At 36.3% G+C, this 19,182-nt stretch overlaps 1 protein-coding gene across 6 annotated transcripts in view; it reads right to left on the bottom strand.

The window, feature by feature from the left end:
- Nucleotides 1-18,693, bottom strand: part of WDR17 (WD repeat domain 17) — a 54,836-nt gene extending 36,143 nt beyond the window's left edge. For 5 of the 6 annotated variants that reach the window (XM_071556271.1, XM_071556265.1, XM_071556267.1 and 2 more), the window contains exons 1-3: nt 9,199-9,365; nt 1,959-2,087; nt 66-249 (exon numbers count right to left, since the gene is read on the bottom strand). In XM_071556271.1, coding sequence (XP_071412372.1) covers nt 66-249; nt 1,959-2,087; nt 9,199-9,309 — 424 coding nt within the window. In that variant the 5' untranslated portion in view covers nt 9,310-9,365. Of the gene's footprint in view, nt 1-65; nt 250-1,958; nt 2,088-9,198; nt 9,366-18,651 lie in introns of those variants that run through there. The other variant, XM_071556268.1, reaches the window with a different exon arrangement.
- Nucleotides 18,694-19,182: the final 489 nt, after the last annotated feature.

Here is a 19,182-nt window from a genome sequence, read left to right as displayed (position 1 = left end):
AGTATTGCTCATACCTGTGGATTAAAAAGCTGTATAGATCAAATAAGTCTCCTTGTTTGAAATACCTTTTGTATCGTCCAGCTTGGCCACAACTTTCTGTTCATTCACATTCCACATAATCACTAAACTATCTGCACTGGCACTTGCAAACACGTCAGGGTTGTGGGGACACCAAGATATGGCTGTGATTGTCTTCTTATGTTCAGACATAATCGCATGGAGCTTGAATTCATTGTATCGGTGATCCAACTAAACAAATAGCAAAATGCATTTCAGAAATACATTTTTTGTAAACTCACTTTAACTACTGTTGGGTTGGCAAATACTTCATATAACAGTACTAGACTTACAGATGATTTTATGGTGCATTTAAGAGTTGCTAGTACTTCGCATCTCAATAAATTAAATTCTCATACATTTGACTTGGACAGAAAAGTTGTCAAATATCCAGTTAGCTCAGCTAGTACTAACAGTCTATCCTCTTGTACACTATTAAATTTTATTAATAACTTTCATAGAATCATAGAATCGATTGGGTTGGAAAAGACCTCCAAGATCATCGAGTCCAACCCTTGGTCCAACTCTAGTGCATTTACTAGATCATGGCACTCAGCGCCACGTCCAATCTGTGTTTAAAAATCTCTAGGGATGGTGAATCCACCACCTCTCTGGGCAGCCCATTCCAATGCCTGATTACTCTCTCTGTAAAGAATTTTTTTCTGATATCAAACTTAAATTTCCCCTGGCAGAGCTTAAGCCCGTGCCCCCTTGTCCTATTGCTGAGTGCCTGGGAGAAGAGACCAACCCCCACCTGGCTAGAACTTCCCTTCAGGTAGTTATAGACAGTGATGAGGTCACCTTTGAGCCTCCTCTTCTCCTGGCTAAACAAACCCAGCTCCCTCAGCCTCTCCCCATAGGACTTGTGCTCCAATCCCTTCACCAGCCTTGTTGCTCTTCTCTGGACCCGCTCCAGCACCTCAATACCCTTTCTGAACTGAGGGGCCCAGAACTGAACACAGTACTCAAGGTGTGGCCTCGCCAATGCAGAGTACAGGGGAAGGATCACTTCCCTGGTCCTGCTGGTCACGCTATTTTTGATACAGGACAGGATCCCATTGGCCTTCTTGGCCACCTGGGCACACTGTTGGCTCATGTTGAGCTTCCTGTCAATTAGTACCCCAAGGTCCCTTTCTGCCTGGCTGCTCTCCAGCCACTCTGTACCCAGCAACCCTGGGTACTTCAACAACCCTAAAATAGTTTATTTATAGGCATGGTAACAGTCATTTAGTAATCTCCAAGAAGTTAAACAGGATAGAATATGCAAATGAGTTTGAAATCCTTCTCATTTTTCAAATCACGTAGTACAGATAAAAACGGAAAAAAAAATTACATGTCCAAACATGACACGATAAATTTTGTTTATTTTAATCCTATAAGCTGTATAACTCATGCAGTTAAAGTGCATCCTTTGTTTCCTTACACATTTCTCAATCTGAAAATCCCAGGTCACAGCATTCTATTTTTTAGTAAGGTGTTGATGTGCAGTAACTGCACACTTGAGAGAACAAGAGTGCTGAGCGGTTCAGATTTCAAGTCAAATAAAGGTGGGCCACAACTTTGGAATCCCCAACTTTGAAGCAGTTTAAAACACCATGTAAAAGAATACTGTCATACTACAGCTTCAAATGAAACCATGGAATTGCTTCATTTCTCTCTCAGAACCCTCTCTTCTATCACTGCACTTCATCTTAAGTGCATGCTGGATTGTGACCCTGTCTTTTAAAAATAATTCTTGACACATACAGCTTCAGGAATACTTTGAATGGAAGATTGAGCTTTACAGCTCAACAGCTATCATACTTTCAAAAGCATTGCAGAAACATTTACTGAAAGGGTTCAAACTGAGATGAACAACAACATAAAAGTGCAACTAATCTGAAAAACTAGAATAATCTTACCTGATAAATATAAATAGCAAGGGTAGCACAGTAGGCAAATCTGTCCCCACTAGCAGCACATATATCCTTGTTCCATGGCTGACATCCAGCAGCTAGAAGACCCACTTGCTTAACCCGTGACATTTTTGCCTTTAAAATAGAAATTCATTAGACAAGATGACAAAATGTTGAACAGAATAATACTCTTTAATAATACAGAATAATAGTTTTTGTTTCCATAAATAATTTATACATATCTAACTCAAAAATATAACTAGCCTGAGGTACAAATGAATGTACCCAAAATAAATCCAAGCAGATGTTGAGAGGCTGCAGTGCTACAGAAGAAAGGGACTTGAATACCATTCACAAGAATCAATTTGGAAGGGGGAAAAAGGGAGTGCAAGGGGGAAGGGAAACAGCAAATGAATACTGGAATAGTTCTTGATTTGTATTACCTGAAACTGTTCATCATTTGCATTTTCTTCTGTGTTTTGGTTCAATGCTTTTTATATTATAGTTTAATGCCCTCTCTGCTCTCCCATTCATCTCTCACTGACAGCCAGACAAAATAAACCACATGCTAAGAGTTTTAAGTAAAAGCAACACCTGTAAAAAGGTCTCCAAACCACTAGCATAAAACAACTATGTAGTGCATATCATCATTATCCTTTCTGGAAAGCTTTCTAAATTTTCTTAATAATTACTGTTTAACAAAAATGTTGAAGGAGTGAAAAAACAAAGGCAAAGCTTAGTGTAACATTACTGTATAGCAAACTATGACATCAATGTCCTAAACAAATCTCATACTACCAGCTGTGCTCAGAGGGAGATCATTGACTTTAACATAAAAATGCAAGAAATACATTGCGGGGCCAGACCAATCATATCTATCCAGCCACATCTGATTGACAATACTGTCAACATGTTACTTAGTAACAAAATGTCTCATTTAGATCCATATTTATGCTGTGGATAGATTAACCAACTGAGGGACGTTACACAGAAAAACATTACATGGAGTATGGAGGATGATATCTTCAGGTCAAAGAGCTAAGATTATAATTCTAAAAGACAAGAAGAGTGATGTTAAATCTACCAAGTGTTAGGTACATTTTCAAGCTTCACAGATGAAAGGTAATTAAAAAGAAATGAGACTTGAAATGCATTCAAGTATTTTGAGGGAACAACTGCAATGCATTGCTGTATAGGACAAATATGTTGCTGTAGATCACTCTTGACCTACTTGATATCAAACATATAGAGGGGAAAATATTTTTCTGGATGATATTAGTATTAAGACATACAAAAAAGCTTTGCACAAGTGTAGAAATAATCTATCTATATTACCTAAAGGAATCAAGCTTATGAAAATATTATTTAAATTTCATTTTAATGCATATATACAAGCAGTGAAATTAAAATTGAATTATTAATTTCAATTCTATTTTTTTCTAATCTACTTGGGTTGGGGTATCTGCTTGGCAGATAAATAGTGATGAACAGGTGGCAAACTCCATGAAATTATGTCTCTCTCACTTTGGAAAATGTGAAATTAAAAAAAAATAAATTCAGAGAGACTTACTTTGTGTGCTTCTTTAGCAGAATATCAGGATCAGATTAAATGTTTAAGACTGATCATCTCAAAGATATCACTGTCTCTAGTTCTAGATTCTGTCTGAGCACTAAATGCCTGAAGGAACTGAAACACTCATCTTTAACCTCTGAAAATGTTGGTAAAAGAGAATGTGCAACAGCAGAACAGAAATAGACAGAAAAACAAGTTACAGGATAGCTTTGCGGCAGAGTGGTTCTTTGACTATTAGACTTCCTTTCTGTTAATATTCCTTTGACTTCTGCACCAAATAAAGATTCAAGAGAGAACACTTCCATAAATTGTATCACCTTGCAGTTCCTTTGCAATCCATGCTATGATTTATATGTCCCACAGAAAGAAATTTATCCAACTATTTAAAGAATCATCATCACCACAAAGTGACAACAATAGCCTACGAAGTTCTAATTTTGTCATTTAGTGTTCTTTTACTGTTCAGTAAAAATTCAAGTTCCAGAGATCCCCCCACCCCTGCAACTAAAGTATCAATAACATAGATACAGAAATAATTGGATTGAGGCATTCAGAACATAGACTTTTTCCAGTCTCCAAGAAAAAATAACTGGCTCCACTAACAATCAATTTTTCAGAAATTAAAATCACCCATTTGATTACATAACTATTTTACAAAAGCACAGAATACCAGGAACCAGAACACTTGGTTTCTGCTCGTGATTCCAGCAAAAACAATAATTAAAATGCTAGATGTGTCAGCAAACTGATAAGATGTAGTAAAAATAGCCATGGTGAAACAGAGGAGAATAAGATGTAAAATATTAGAGTATCATAGGTTTAGTTTGTAGGTTTACCACCTACAAACCACTATAACATAAGTGCTTAAAAGTTCTTAGCTGTTTAGATCTTAAGAGTGCACAAATATTTACTTCATAATAATGACAGATTTCTCTCATTTTTTACACATGCTCTCTTTTACTTTCTCATATGGGAGCTAAGGGTTCCTGATCTAATCAACCTGTAAGAAAATATAACCCTAAATCTTGTTTGATTTTCAGTTTGATTACAGGTATAATTGATTGTAAAGCTAAGATCTCTTGTAGATGCTAAAACAGAATTCAACAAATGTTTCAGTGTAACAACAGATTTGTCTTGTAGGATTCTGTTGTAATCTGTATAAAAAAATTCCTGTTAATAGATTAAATTTTTGAATTTTAGATGAAAAATGCTGCTTTGTACCATATTGTTATTTCACTGAGTTAAGAATTCATGCTCAATAAGTATTCCTAAATTTTGATTCTTCATCTAGGCTTTTCCTATTAAAGTATATGTAAAACCAGATACATATGTAAAATACTCTAAACTGTATTGCAGAAAGGAATTTACACTTTATTTATTAATATTTGTTGTTTTAAACAAATTTTGTTAATATTTCCTGCTCCTTGTAAAGAGCTATATACCATTTTACGAAAGGAAGCATTTGTTTTGAAATTCAATATGATAGTATCTGGAAGAATTGACAGTTGTGTGGCATACTAACTTACTCTGCTGTAAGTATCAGGCATTAAAGCAGTTTCTTGCAGGTCTTTTCAGATATTATAGCTGTCTGTTAAGCATACTTATAGTATAAGGGAGAAAGGAGCACTCATCAGAATGGCCTGAGTAAAAAAGCAAAAAAGTAAAAAGCATAAGTTAATATATATATATATATGATTTCACATATGGTGCATTTTTCTACATTTTTCATACTTTTTAAAAAAGTATTTTATTTCAAAATAAGGATGTATGAGTAATTATATTGAGCTCCTGAGTAAACACTATAAAACCCTGTGCATGTAGAAAATGTATACCACACTGGGAAAGCTATCAGAGGATGCCTGCAGTTTCCAAGGAGATAAAATAGAGGGAGGTCAACAAAAGCCTTTCTTTTCATTTGGCACAAGCAGCAACATTCTAAGTCCTTCCTTGTTGCTAAATATAGAAAAAAAAAAAGAAAAAACCCAGCCAGCAACATTAAATTTTGCATATCATAAATATTATTTAAAAATAACAACTGAATGGACTAGATACATACCATGGCTTAATATCAATACCTTAAACATAAATGCCTAATAATCACTACCTTAGCACAGGTGTCACTTTTTGTAAATCATTTTAGGATTTCCATGTTCATTCCAGTACCTTGCTGTCCCAAAAAAGGAAAATATTTTTCTGGTGTAGAATGAAATCACTTCACTTGACAGATGAAGGAACTAAACCTTGATGTTCATAGAATAATGCAGTTACTACAGATGCAGGAGAAAAGACAGCATTGTGTCGCACCACAGACAAAACAGCAGTGTCAGTAGCCTGGCAACTGCAGCTCTTTAAAAAGCACCATTTTAATTTTAACCTAACTCCTTTTCCTCTGCTTCAGCTACTCAGTGTATTTCACGGCTTGCTGTACTTCCCAACTGTACTACAATGACACTTGTAGACTAATAATAGCTCTTTAAACCCATCACTTAACACCCTTCCATTATCAATATGTGCATTTGCATGTTATAAGTATCTATAAATTTATAACCATCAAGCACAACCAGTAACAGATGCTTCCATAGGCTGTGATTGTGGTCCCTGTGGCGTATGACCTGTCCAAATGAGTCCATATGCAACATGGCATGCATACAAAAGTGGATATACAGTATCCTTATGTTAATCAATATGCTTCTGTGTATACAAACCTGTCATGTCTAAACCTGCCACTGCTATATGCAGGGAAGTGCCACTGTCCTCTGCTTCTGTTCATTCTATTACCACTATCTTCCCATTAAGCTTGTATCTTTTCTTATGTGAAAACCATGCTGTCACTCTTGTATGTTTGACATATAAAACTGTTATATCTCATTCTGACTATTGTCTGCAGGTAGCAATGCTTTTGTCCATACGTCAATGATATAATAATTAAAAATATCTTTAGTGATATAAAATCAATGTCTCGCTAAAGACATTTGGTATATTTACCCATTTTTGAGGGAAAATCCATTGGAGATGACAATGTGATTGTGAATCATAGTTTCGAATTCATTATCATATCCAATGGTACCAGTTTGAAGCATTAGATAATGGGCAATTATTTTATATCACTAAAAGCTTCAAGATCTTCAAGGCTACCAAGAAATCTTGGCATGTCTGCAAGACACAGCAGAAAACAACTTTGCATGACAATGTCTGCCTCTATAGCACTGAGTCTCATCTGATAACCTTCTTTCACCAAACATATTATAGCCATGTTAAGAAATCAAAATCTCATTAAATTGTCCAGACTCATGTAATAACGGAGAATTGGAAATATTCTCATATATATGCAGCTCAAAAGCCAATAGAAAACTTACACTCTGAAAACTTCAACAGAATAAAAAAAATTCATCCTACTTTGGAGCACTGCAAAACACTACTGAATTTTCAGTTCTTGATGTGATCTACCAAACTACAGTTACTAATGTAGGTCTCTAAACAGTCTGACCGAGATGATACACACTATTTCAAAGAACTGCTTCTGCAGAAAAGATGAGCAAAGTCTGACTATTTTGACAGTCACAATGCAGAACAATATAGACTAATTATGTAGACTTACACATGTCCTATTCTGCACAACAGTGCAGCTCTTCATACTTCCCAGCAGAATTTAACCAAGGTAGTCTACTACTTGTTCAAGTGCCAGGTTGGTTGCTAGTTTACCATTAAGTAGTTTAGACAGTTTGCATGTTTCTCTGCAAAAACTGGAAAAGTTTTCCTACTTTTGTTTAAAATTCATGGCACACAGGCCATCTACAACTCCCAGAGAAACTGACAATTACCCAGAGGCAGGAAGACGGTGCCTTAGACAAGGCTTTGAACTTCAGCAAGAGTCTTCAAAAACATTAGAAGACTCAGCTAGATGCTTGTAACCAGAACTTGCAGATGACATTTTCTAGCCTATGATAACCTAGCAAGTACTCAAAATGCATGCATTCAGTTATCCAGACACTGCATAGGAAAAGAACACTTTGATTTAAAAGATCATTTTAAATAAGCATGTGTTCTACTAGTGTTCACCACCATTTTAAACCTCCACAATAAACTCTGACTCAAATCACTACCAGAATTTATTTAACGTCAGGATCTCCAGCTTCACAAGGAAAGTAGTTGTGGGCCTTTCTCTGAAGTTTCAAACTTGAAATCACAGCCTGAGACTGTATTTCACAAACACTAACACTTGAAATGAACCCCAAATATATTAATCCAAGATAGATACCCTGCCTAGAAAACCTAAGGTAAACAACATGAAAAAATCGTAACTTAGAATAAGCCGTACAATGGAATGTTTTTGACTGTCTTGACTACACTACTTGTACATTTAATTAGAATATCCTTTCCTGTTCAACTTTAACAAGATAATCTAATGACCAATACCAGAGTTTAAAGCAAAGCATGGAGAAATGCTGGCATTTCTAACAATGTATATCACCAGCAATGCTGAACTACATACCTTAATCAATATGATACACATCTAGCAGTGGTAACAAAACCATTGTCTACAGAGCATTGATTAATCATATGGTACCAGAAATGTAATTTGCAGATAGTGTGTGTAATACAAAGAGGTATATACAACCATGTCTGATTTCAGTATGAAGCATCTGAGAGTCTCTAAGATTATGTTCTCATCTCCCAATTCAGAGCTACTACAATCACCAGAAAATTGCTTTTCTGTTGGAAAATTGCCAAAACAGTTCTGATTTCAGATAAAGTTACTTCTTGACACATCTCACATTTGAATCCATGATGACAGCTATGAAAAGGTAACTCCACATCTGAAACATTCATATCATGAGTGACATGTAAAATGAGAACAGTGGAACAATATTAAAATCTGCCAGTTTTTCATACTTACAAGCATGTAACTGGCATTACCAAGTAAGACACAATAATTAAATGAAAGCAGCTGCTTATGTTTCAACAGCATGTCCTGCATTCCAATTCATTAGCTGACAATATACTATGAAAACAAGAAAAAGAAATCACAAAAATTCACAGTTCCATAAAGGACCTTAACACAGTGAAAGAAATGTGACTTATGTTCACCTCTCACCATAATTCTATGAAAGCAGCTGTAGGCTAAGCTTGCCTAAGGCATGCAGTTAATAAACGTTAAAAAAATATAAAAAGATATCCTGCAAATGTTGCTATAGTAACAATTCCTCCTCCTCGGAAACATGTTCATAAAAATATACAGCTATCCACCTTGGAAACAACCACAGACGATTTTAATATCTCCCAAATAATTTTGTTTTGATCAATTACTGCTTATAGCTATTTTACTTTACTCCATGCACGTTATATTAATTCCTCCTAATATAATGAAATTAAATGTTTGACTTACATCCCATTACATATGAAGGAATTACTCATTATACAATCTAAAAAATTCAAGTAGGTGGCCATCAAACTTCCAGTACCTTTTATCCAGCTAGCAACATTAGTTTTCAAAAATCTCATTTTGAATGTGCTTCATCTATGATTGAAAACCTCATTAAAACTACTAAAAATCCCTTCCTAGTACCACTATGGAAATATTATTTTTGATACTATCAGTATAATAAACAGTAGCTTAAAGAAGAAAAATATAAAAGCAATAAAAGAGAAAGTTTTAATTCAAATAATTCTTACTCGTTGTTGTCCTTCATACCAATCATCTTCATCAAACCAGTGGGAAATATAAGTCATCCAAGCCATGACAGAAGGCACAGTTGAAATAAAAAATACAGAACCTGAACACATATAAGTACAACGTGTTCCGTGCTAAAATTTACTCAACACTACAACAAGCTACTCAAAGATCAGATCTGAACTCTGAAATTATTCTAGATTAATAAGTTTTTAATTCATAAATCTCAAATACTTATAGCAGGAACTTCTATGCTCTATCTATTGGATTTTATACTGGAAAAGAGAAATTAATAATAAAACAATTAAAAGATTATATATTCCAGTATTTTAAATTAAAGCAGAGTAATGCTGCAAGCACGATTTTGCTGTGCTTCTGAGCTCTGAAAATGAGGTGCTGTTTGAGTCATTCTTATCTGTCTCCTAATTTTTTTTTTCAAATGTAATGTCTGTATGAAATGTTCAGTGCATAAAGGCTTGTATTGAATATAAAATATCCTCAGAATGACGGTGAATGATTTGTTTTGGTTACATAGGGAGTGGTTTCAATTAGCACAGTAGGAGGGGCCAAAATCATCACAAACGCCAAACATTGGTTTAACATTTTTTTTAAAGGGGGGAAAAAAAGAAAGAAAAAAATATCCTCAACTCCATTATTCACAGCCAGCAGAGCCTGAAGGACTCAGCTACAGCCACCATCACTGGCTGGGAGATGTAAAAAGCCTAATTTAACTAATACATTGGAATAGATCTGTTGATTTTCTCTCCCTCAGAAGAGTTCCACATACCTGATGGCATTTATTCCTTCCACAGGTATTATCCTTTCCTGCTACGCAAGTTTCACATTAGATTTCACACTGCATTATACCAATGAAAATAAAAGGTAAAAAGAGGAATAAAAGCTGTACTGCTTGCATCACATTTCAGTGCTGCAGCAGCACACTTCAGCTGTGCTGTTTAGGAGACATTTTCATACAAATCTTCCTGACTGCATAATTACAGCAACTATCAAATCCTCAACAGAGATTATGGAGACCTAAAAATACCCAGTTTCTTAAGAAACCTAGAACCCAGACAACCTCTGCCTTTCTGTACTGAGTTAACAATCTGTTTCCCTAAATTTGTAATAATAAATGCAAAAAATAAACTGCAATGTCAATTGTTTAATGAATAAATAAACAAAGCAAAGCAGGAAAATAACAGCTGAAAGTGCCAGCTTTTAGACTGTTAGCGGTCAACATTACTTACCAATTCCACAGGGCAACTCAGTATTTTATACTGAGATGCATTCCTGCATATATAATGGGGGAATAAAGAAAAGCAGCAATACTTTTAGAAAAGTCTTTGTTTTCAGGCCAATCTGTTTTTTCATAAGGGCACATGGTATCATTAAGAATTTTGATCAAAGAATTACAGGTAGTTCAACAGTAACAAACTTGTTTCTCTTTTATGTCTATGGCTGTTCCACCATCTATTTAATCTGAGTTTTCTAGTCTCAATACCAATCTGTCAGAATAAGTCTCTTAAAACAGACAAACACTGTGACTCACATTTAGTTTCAGGATAATCAGGGAAGTATAGGCTAAATGAATACAGATACTGCATAAAACTTTCTGTAAACTCGTAGTATCTTCAACTCAAAATGTAATTAAAATCTTCTAAAGATAGTGGTGGGAATTTAAACTACTTAAAAATGTTACAACTATCTGTAAATAAATTTTAAAGTTTTTTATTAAATTATACATGAAAAATAGCCATAAATGCATCATGGGTCCATTATATTTTTTGCCTATTTATCATTCCTCAAATGCTGGAAAAACTAATATACTGTAGTGTGCTGGTTTGGGCTGGGATAGAATAATTTTCTTTACAGTGGCTGCTATGGGGCTGTATCTCAGATTTCTGCTGAACCCAGGGCTGATATAAATTACAGAGGGCTGAGGCCTTTCCTCCCTTTGACGGCCACACTGGCAGAGGGACAGTGGACCACAAATGACCATATGACTTTGTGCTCAGTATATAAATTGGGGAAAGAAGGAGGAAGGGGGGGGCACATTTGGAGTGATGGTGTTTGTCTTCCAAGTAACCAATGAGCATGATGGGGCCTGCTGTCCTGGAGATGGTAGAACACCTGTTTGCCCATAGAAGTAGTGGAAGAATTCCTTGGATTGCTTTGCTTATGTGCACGGCTTTTGCTTTCTCTATTAAACTGTCTTTTCTCAGGAGTTTTGTATCTTTTACACTTTTGATTCTCTCCCCAGTCCCATCGGTGGGGGTGTGAGCAAGCAGCTGCATGGTGCTTGGTTGCTGGCTGGGGTTAAACCTAAGAGTAAGATGAATAAAACAACGTGTACTAAATATTGCAATAAAAATAGGAAAACTCTCAAAGTATTCTATCCTTCAAATTGCTGTAATTAAGGTTAATATTATTCAATGTTTTATAAGTAATTTAGTATGTACTTTAAATCTAAAGTCCAGCTAGTACTTCTAGTTAAGTGGTTTTTGTTCCCAGTTTAAGGACAACCTCAAACAAGAGACAAGAAGAAGGTCTTTGCACTGCCAACGGGAAAGGTTTCATGCCTTCACTCGTGACTGCCATTTTCCACATGAGTTTTTTCGGAACTAGTTTCGCAGAACAGGGTAGTAACTTTCGTGGGGTGGCCTCCCCAGGTGCTGCATCGCCCCCTGCTGTCCGTAAAGAGAACTGCACCAAAAGGGGGAAAGAGAGGACTCAATTGGTTTGAAAATTTTGGTTATGGTGTTGCTGTTTGTTCTGTTCTGCTTTTGGTTATGTTTATATTTGTGGTTGATATATATATATATATATATATATATATATAATATATAATATTATATAGATAATTTGTATATTATATATTGTATATTATATATATATTTGTATCCTTTTCTATACATTTTCTGATTAAAGCCCCTTAATTTCAAAGGTTGTGTTGGTTTTTGGGAGGAGGCCCCCTTTTCTGGTCTAGACAGACATCTTAGTTTTCATTTAAACTGAGACAAAAATTTAGACATTTGATTTCATTAAAAAGTCAGGAGTGATATGTTCTTGCCATTAATCATTATGCATGTTACAAAATTAAGAGTGAGTTTCAATTAATTATATTTATACCTCACAAAGTTTTATTTTTGCTGTACCCAATTCTATGGCAAAATTCTCTGCAATTCATGTAGAAATAATTTCATAATGTGTCCCATCATAGGTCTAAAAATTATGTACCTTAAGTACTGATGTACTTAAGATTAGCATTCTATGACTTGGCATTTTGAAGACACAAAGTTCATATCGGAATTCCTTATAGGAATTTCATTATAGGAATTCAAAGTCATTATAGGAATCATAATAAAAATGCATAACAAATAACCAAAGATCAAAATACTTTAAAAATTTCTTAAGTTACAAAAGTATAACAATTCATTACTTTCATAATTTTTATGTCATTATGTAAATTCATTACGTCAATATCTATATTAAAGTCAATTAAAGCCTCAGGTTTCATTTATCAACTACACTTTAAGAACCTGTACACTGAGAATATGAAGCATGTAGTGATGCTAAATATCCTAAAAGAAATCCTAACACACAGTGTTTAGAGTAAAGCTGTGCAATAACCAATTACACAATAGTGACACTGCAAACTTGTGCCTCAGACATCCTATGTCATACAAGGGCAGTTAAGAATTAGATTTCTCTAGACTTCCCCTACTCCTACTAAGCTACTAAAGGCACAAACATAAGCAGGGCTCTAAATAGTAGTCTATTTTATTTTTTCCCTCACTTGCTCCTTCCCAAGAAGCTGTATGGATTTTTCAGGACAAGATGACACACAGGTCACCTTGCAGTAACTAGAATAAACTGTTTGTAACAAACATGCAACACCATCATCATCACCAGATTTACACTATGCTGAGACCTTAGAACAACCTTCTCACAAGCTACTTTTAAGATTGAGCTTTATCAGTTTATGGAAGAGATTAAGCTCTAGTGGCCAATAATAGCAGTGAATTGGACTTAATCATGTATCTTCTTAAGGATGTTCTATAACTGGATCTTAAAAATAAATTCAATGAAGCTTTATAGTCTTTTTATGAGAAAATAAACCACCATCTCTTCAGAAAAAAAATGAGTATGTTTATATATATAGTACCACTTTTACTATGGCTTAGCAGATGCCTCCATTCAAATTCTGTGAAAAATATATGTAACATTTATGAAATGGGAAAATCAGATATCTCCAGTTGTCTCCTTAGTTAAAAAAGACAAAAAGAGTACACAGCATACTTACAGAGAAAAATTATAATCTTATTCATAAAACTACATCTATACCTAAATACTTGTCTCAGGTTCATAATCACTATTTGTATAAAATCTGAACATATTCAAAGGTGAAGTGCTCAGTATTATGATTTAACCTGGCAGGTAGCTAAACCCCACAGTCATTTGCTTATTCTTTGGTCTGTCAGCAAACAGTTAATATGCCAAGAAACACATTGTGTACATTTTTTGTATCATGTTCATAGGATTTATCTATGTCTAGCTAAGTCATTCTGTTCTAACATACTCTTCAGGTATGTGTCAGATTAGAGTAAATTTAGATTACAACAGTGCAAATCCCTGTCTGGAATTGTAATGAACACATTTTAAAGTAAATATTTTAATAATAATAACAACAACATCAAGTTTTTATACTATAATTTTCTGATCTGGATGTTAAGATAAATTGTATGTGTGGCTCAGTTTCACAAATGAAGATTTTGGGAATGGCTCTCCCCACGTGGGTGTGCCCTTCCAGCCTGTGCAGTGGATTTTTTAGTTGAGGCTCAGCGTGTGCGGAACTGGCCCCACCCTTTAACTCCTGAGGTTCATCTGCCAAGGTCGAGAGAGCTTGGACGGTGACAGTGAAGTCATTAGGACTAGAACCTACAGCCCCTGGTATTCCAGGAGGTCTCCCATCCAAGTACTAATCAGGTCTGACCCGGCTTGGCTTCCGAGATCTGACAAGATCGGGCATCAGGGAAGCATTTAACTGCCTAAATATAAATTCAATAATAAGCAATATTAAGTATATTTCTATGGCAGATATAAGAAATAACATAAACACTTCCTGATGTACCAAGAACTTTCCTAAGCAGAAGACAATTTCAGCATCGGAAGTACAAGCAAGACTGCAGTGAAAATGAACTAAAAGTAGGGGAAAAAATTAATTAAAAAAAAAGAAAAAAGAAAGCATTCTTTCTAGCTGTGAAACTTGAGGTAATATTTAAAATCATCTGTATCTGTTAATGGATTTGGTGAGGTAAGAGAGGTTGAACAGTCAAAGTGTGGACAACATCCATCTGTATGTCATCTTATATTAACTTTCCAGATTTGGGTAAGTAGCTAAAACTGGACATGGACAAGAAGGAGTTGATTTTATCAGAAAAACAGGAATTTTTACAGAGCAGTCAATTTAACAGTTTTGTTAAGACACTTCAGGGACCACTTGTATTTCAATAACCATAAAGACAGGAAAAAACCCCAACAAAAACCAAAACAAAACAAAACCAAAACAAAAAAACCCACCACAATCACCTCCAAAATAACCTCTTTTATCTGCAACAACATTGCACTCCATTCTCTGGAAACCTGAATGAGATACCATACATGCATGTTCAGAGGCAGCAGTTACGTATAAAAAGAGTCCTTTGGATTAGCTACAAATGATTACAGAGCTTTCGCAACACTAACTTCACACTCCACATTGGAAATCTTAATCTTTCTTTCCTGGAATCTAAACTTATGTATAAAATTGATTTTCAGGATCTGATATACCCTCATTAATTTCATCATTATCACTCCTCCATCACAGATATTTTGAGACAATAGTAAAAACTTGAAAAGGACGTTAAGAGAATGAAAATAGTGGCATTAATTTGTTCTTTTAGATCTTTTTTTGCCTGTGTGGGGTAAAAAATTTAAATACAACCAATTCTAGCATAAAACTCCCAAATGATTCTTTAGCTGAATTGAAAAAGAGAATACAGAAGATCAAAACCTAATCAGACTGTCAGCAAACTAAGCTGTTTATGTTACATTAGAAAGAGGCTACAGAGCACATTATCTAACAGAACAAGTAAACAATTATATCTAAATCAGAAGCAAAACAGATCTTAAAACATACAAGTAAAAGGGATAGGATAAACTCTACACCCCTCACCCCCAAAAAATGCAAATAGAGATGGCTGGTTTTGAGAGACCATGAAATTGAGTACAAACTACACAACTATAGTACGTCAATCAAATGGAATCAGTTGAAAGGAGAGAAAGAAGAAAAAACCTTCAAAATCAGTCAAACATTGGATGTGATAAACCATGGGAAAAGTATGAACCACCAATGGGATGTGGCCAGAAGCAGAGATGTACAACACATTAGGAAGGCTATTTTCAACACAGAAGGAAGCTTACCACTGTTATACCAGGCACTAATTCACAATGTTTGGTTAGCATCTTCAAGAGAGATGAATTAAAGCATTTTAATACAGAGTTTTAAGAAATGATGGAATGATGAGGTAATTGCCAGAGACATAAAAGTGTTATTTAAATCAAGATACCATACAGGCTAAGCAGCAGGGCTCGAAGTGATCACATGGGCTGGAAGGTAGGTAAAGATTCCTGAATTTGAAGCAAACTTATAGTCAGTAGAAACATTAAGGAAAAAAACCCTTCATTAAGTAGGGGAAAGGCAGTATTAATATCACCAGTATAAGACCTATAATATACAGCCTAAGAAAACAAAAGACAGCATCAATCCTTTTCTACTGCAACAGCTGCTTCTTAAAACCTGTCTCATCATTAAATAGGAAATTAGACACTGGACAGCAAATAAAAAGATTAATCACTGATGAAGATCTTAGAAATCACTGATTACCAAATTGTCAGCTTACACACAGCTTCTCATGTAAAACTGAACAAAGTAGCCCAAGTGAAAAAAATGTAAGGAGAAGACTTAGCTGAAACAAAGCACAGTCAAGGTCATCACTATAAATTAAAACAACAACCAAGAAAGAACTGGACGAGGCAAGATCCTACACCTGAGACTGTCTTCAGAGCTAGTATAGATATTGTTCACAAATAAAAAAAGTCAGTAAAATTATACTGATAACCAAATAAATCCCACACATAGCAGCAAAACCAAATTCTCCAACCTGTGCTAGAAGAGGATAAGGAATAAATGGCCCCACTGAATTCAGCCAAGGTGTGCTTACAGGACACAAATAGGGAAAAGAATACCATACAAAGCTTCTGTCTTTCTCCAGCGCTCAGCTACTACCATAAATAATGGCTAGCCTGAGTAACACAGTGTCACTGAATTGCCTATACCCTATATTCACAGTTCTTGTAGCCAGTTGCTGTAATTCAAATATTATGTTGATATTGATATCTCTTCCCGTGTTGCATATCTTTTGGTTTATAGAACAAATTAAGTGAGTTACACAATATCACCACCAGAACTTGCTGAAGCAACTCTCTCCACATCAACTCTGACTCACCCGCTGCAGGAGGAGAAAATACTGTTTTCCGTCAGTTATCATCTCCTATTACCACTGTTAGAAATAAAATACTGGCACACTGAATTCAAAGGACCATTAGTCAAACTCACTGAGAACTTTCTTATGTTGTTCTTGCTATGTGGAAATTTTCCTCATAGCAGATGACCAAATGACAAGTTTATCGCTGTGTTATGGGTTCTTTAAATAGCCAGAGCTACTCAATGAGTCCAAGATTTGGAGTAATAGAATGCACAAAATGCTGAAACAGGGAGCTGGAAGATGACTGTAGAAATCTTGTCAGGGAGAACAGTTAAAAAGTGACAAAAAAACCCCAGTAAGTAAAACCATGGTCCCACGATATTTGAAAATGTTTGCATTATTGGTATTATTCCATGCATTCTCCATATTACCTTTGTAATTTCTTTAGGTCACCATGGTTCTGTATGGGTTGCAACTATTTGCTAAAGTTGGCTACAGTCTTGACTGAAGCTTTTGAACAGCTCTGAGATGCAAAGCACAAATAATGATAACACAAAGTTAACTAGACTGATTTGCTCAAGGCAAAGTCCAACAGAAGCCTTAAAATGTAACACTAATTTATACAATTGTGCCTATAATTAGGAAAGAAATGTCTCAAAAGTGTATTTTCCCTAACTTAGGGCTACCAGGAATTAGGAAGTGCAAAGGTTAGCACCTTGAACTTCATTTTAAACGATGAGAAACATGCCTTACCATGAAAAACTTATGAATATAACTCTGTGCTAAAGTTTGAAGAACATCTGATGGTTTATCTCAGGTGTTTATTATCAGAACTCTTTCCCTGAAATATTCTTATGAATAGCAGGTAGCTGCATAATCATGGCAAAATTTTTACGTAAGGTATACAGTCAGAAGGGTCTACACTCCTCTAGAATTAGTTAGAAAAAGAAACAATGGAATTCGTACCTTGTAAAGGTTTTTAAAGGCTAAATGCATGGTCTTCAGAAAGATACTCCTGAAACCACAAGTTTTGGGGCTCAAAAAACCGTTTCCAAATACTTATGTTCCATTTAGTGCAGTGGTTAAGCACATTGTTAAGAACACTATGTTCTTTATTGATTCTAAAATCCAGGATTATGATCTTTACTACAGCATTCCAAGTAACTGAAGATTTCAGTAGGACTTTGATTTCACACCTGCCTTCTTCAAGCCTTCCAGAACAGTGGCCCAAGATGTTCCATGACCACTTTATGTAAAGCAACATCTCTTAAGGTATCAGAGAAATTTATTGAATAGAAAAAAGAACAACAACAACCTCCCCCCCCAAAACCCTCTTCTCTTTATTTGCATTGTCTGCTCTCTTAAAATTCGCTTTCATAGGCTTTGCTTGCTTAGCCTGTAGTTTGCTTTTTCTACTTGAATGATTTTTTTAGTTCTTTAAGCTCGGTTTTGCTTCCCCCTCCCACACTTGCCCCAGATGGGAAAAGCATTTAGAGTATAAACAAACCCAAAGCTCTCCCTCCCTACGGAGGGCAAGCGTTTACCACGCTGTTTCCTTCTTTTAAAGACTGCAGCCTCCGCCTTTACTCGATTTTAATTTTGCGTTTCTGCACAAACATATAGAGCAGGAAAGTGTCCAAACACATGGAAAATCCCGACAATACCGTCAGCCCGCTCCTGGATGCTTCAGGCACTGCCCGAAGCCCCGGGAGCTCCGCGGGGCCGCTCCATCCCCAGAGCGCAGCTGGGCAGCTCCGCGGCGTGCGGACCCTCCCGGACGCGACGCAGCCCCGCGGTCCGAGGGACGCCGCGCCGCGCCCCTCCCTCTCTCTCTCTCTCCGGCACGGCACGGCACGGCACGGCACGGCACGGCACGGCACGGCACGGCCGCCTAGCTCCTGCCACCCCCCGGGCGCCGCCACCCCTCACCTGTCCGTCCGCAGCGCACTCGTCGCCGCCGCGCCCGCAACTCCAGCCCGTGTCCCGGGCAACCCCCGGGCCCGCCCCCGCCGCGCCATTGGAGCGCCGCGCCGGGCACGCGTTACCAGGCAACGCCGGGCCGGGAGTCACCGCTTTTAACGCACATCAGCTACTAGCAAAAGCTTTTCCTGAATTTGCTTCCTTCCTTAAAAGCCTGTATCGCGTTTTAACCTGTATGATCTTCTTGAAGGCTATAACAATCATACTTGGTCATAGTCCCAGACAGCATATTCCATATCCAACTACACTCAATACCAGAAGTAGGTGCAGGCAGAGTATTGAACAAAAGACCCCAAAGGAACAAAAGATACAATGTCCCTCTTGATATTGTATCTTTTGGCAATCACAAAACATGGGATTCTTGTAAAAAATGTTACATTTAGCCCCCTACATTTATATATCATTGTAGACTTTTGATCTCCAAAATACACCACCACACAATATTATTTTTGAAGTCAGAATTTGCATTTGTTATTTTTA

The sequence above is a fragment of the Pithys albifrons genome, chromosome 5, assembly GCF_047495875.1.
Source record: "Pithys albifrons albifrons isolate INPA30051 chromosome 5, PitAlb_v1, whole genome shotgun sequence".
In the NCBI taxonomy this organism is placed as follows: domain Eukaryota; kingdom Metazoa; phylum Chordata; class Aves; order Passeriformes; family Thamnophilidae; genus Pithys; species Pithys albifrons.
Note: the sequence above shows the minus strand (reverse complement) of the source record. Positions and strands in the feature narration are given on the sequence as shown.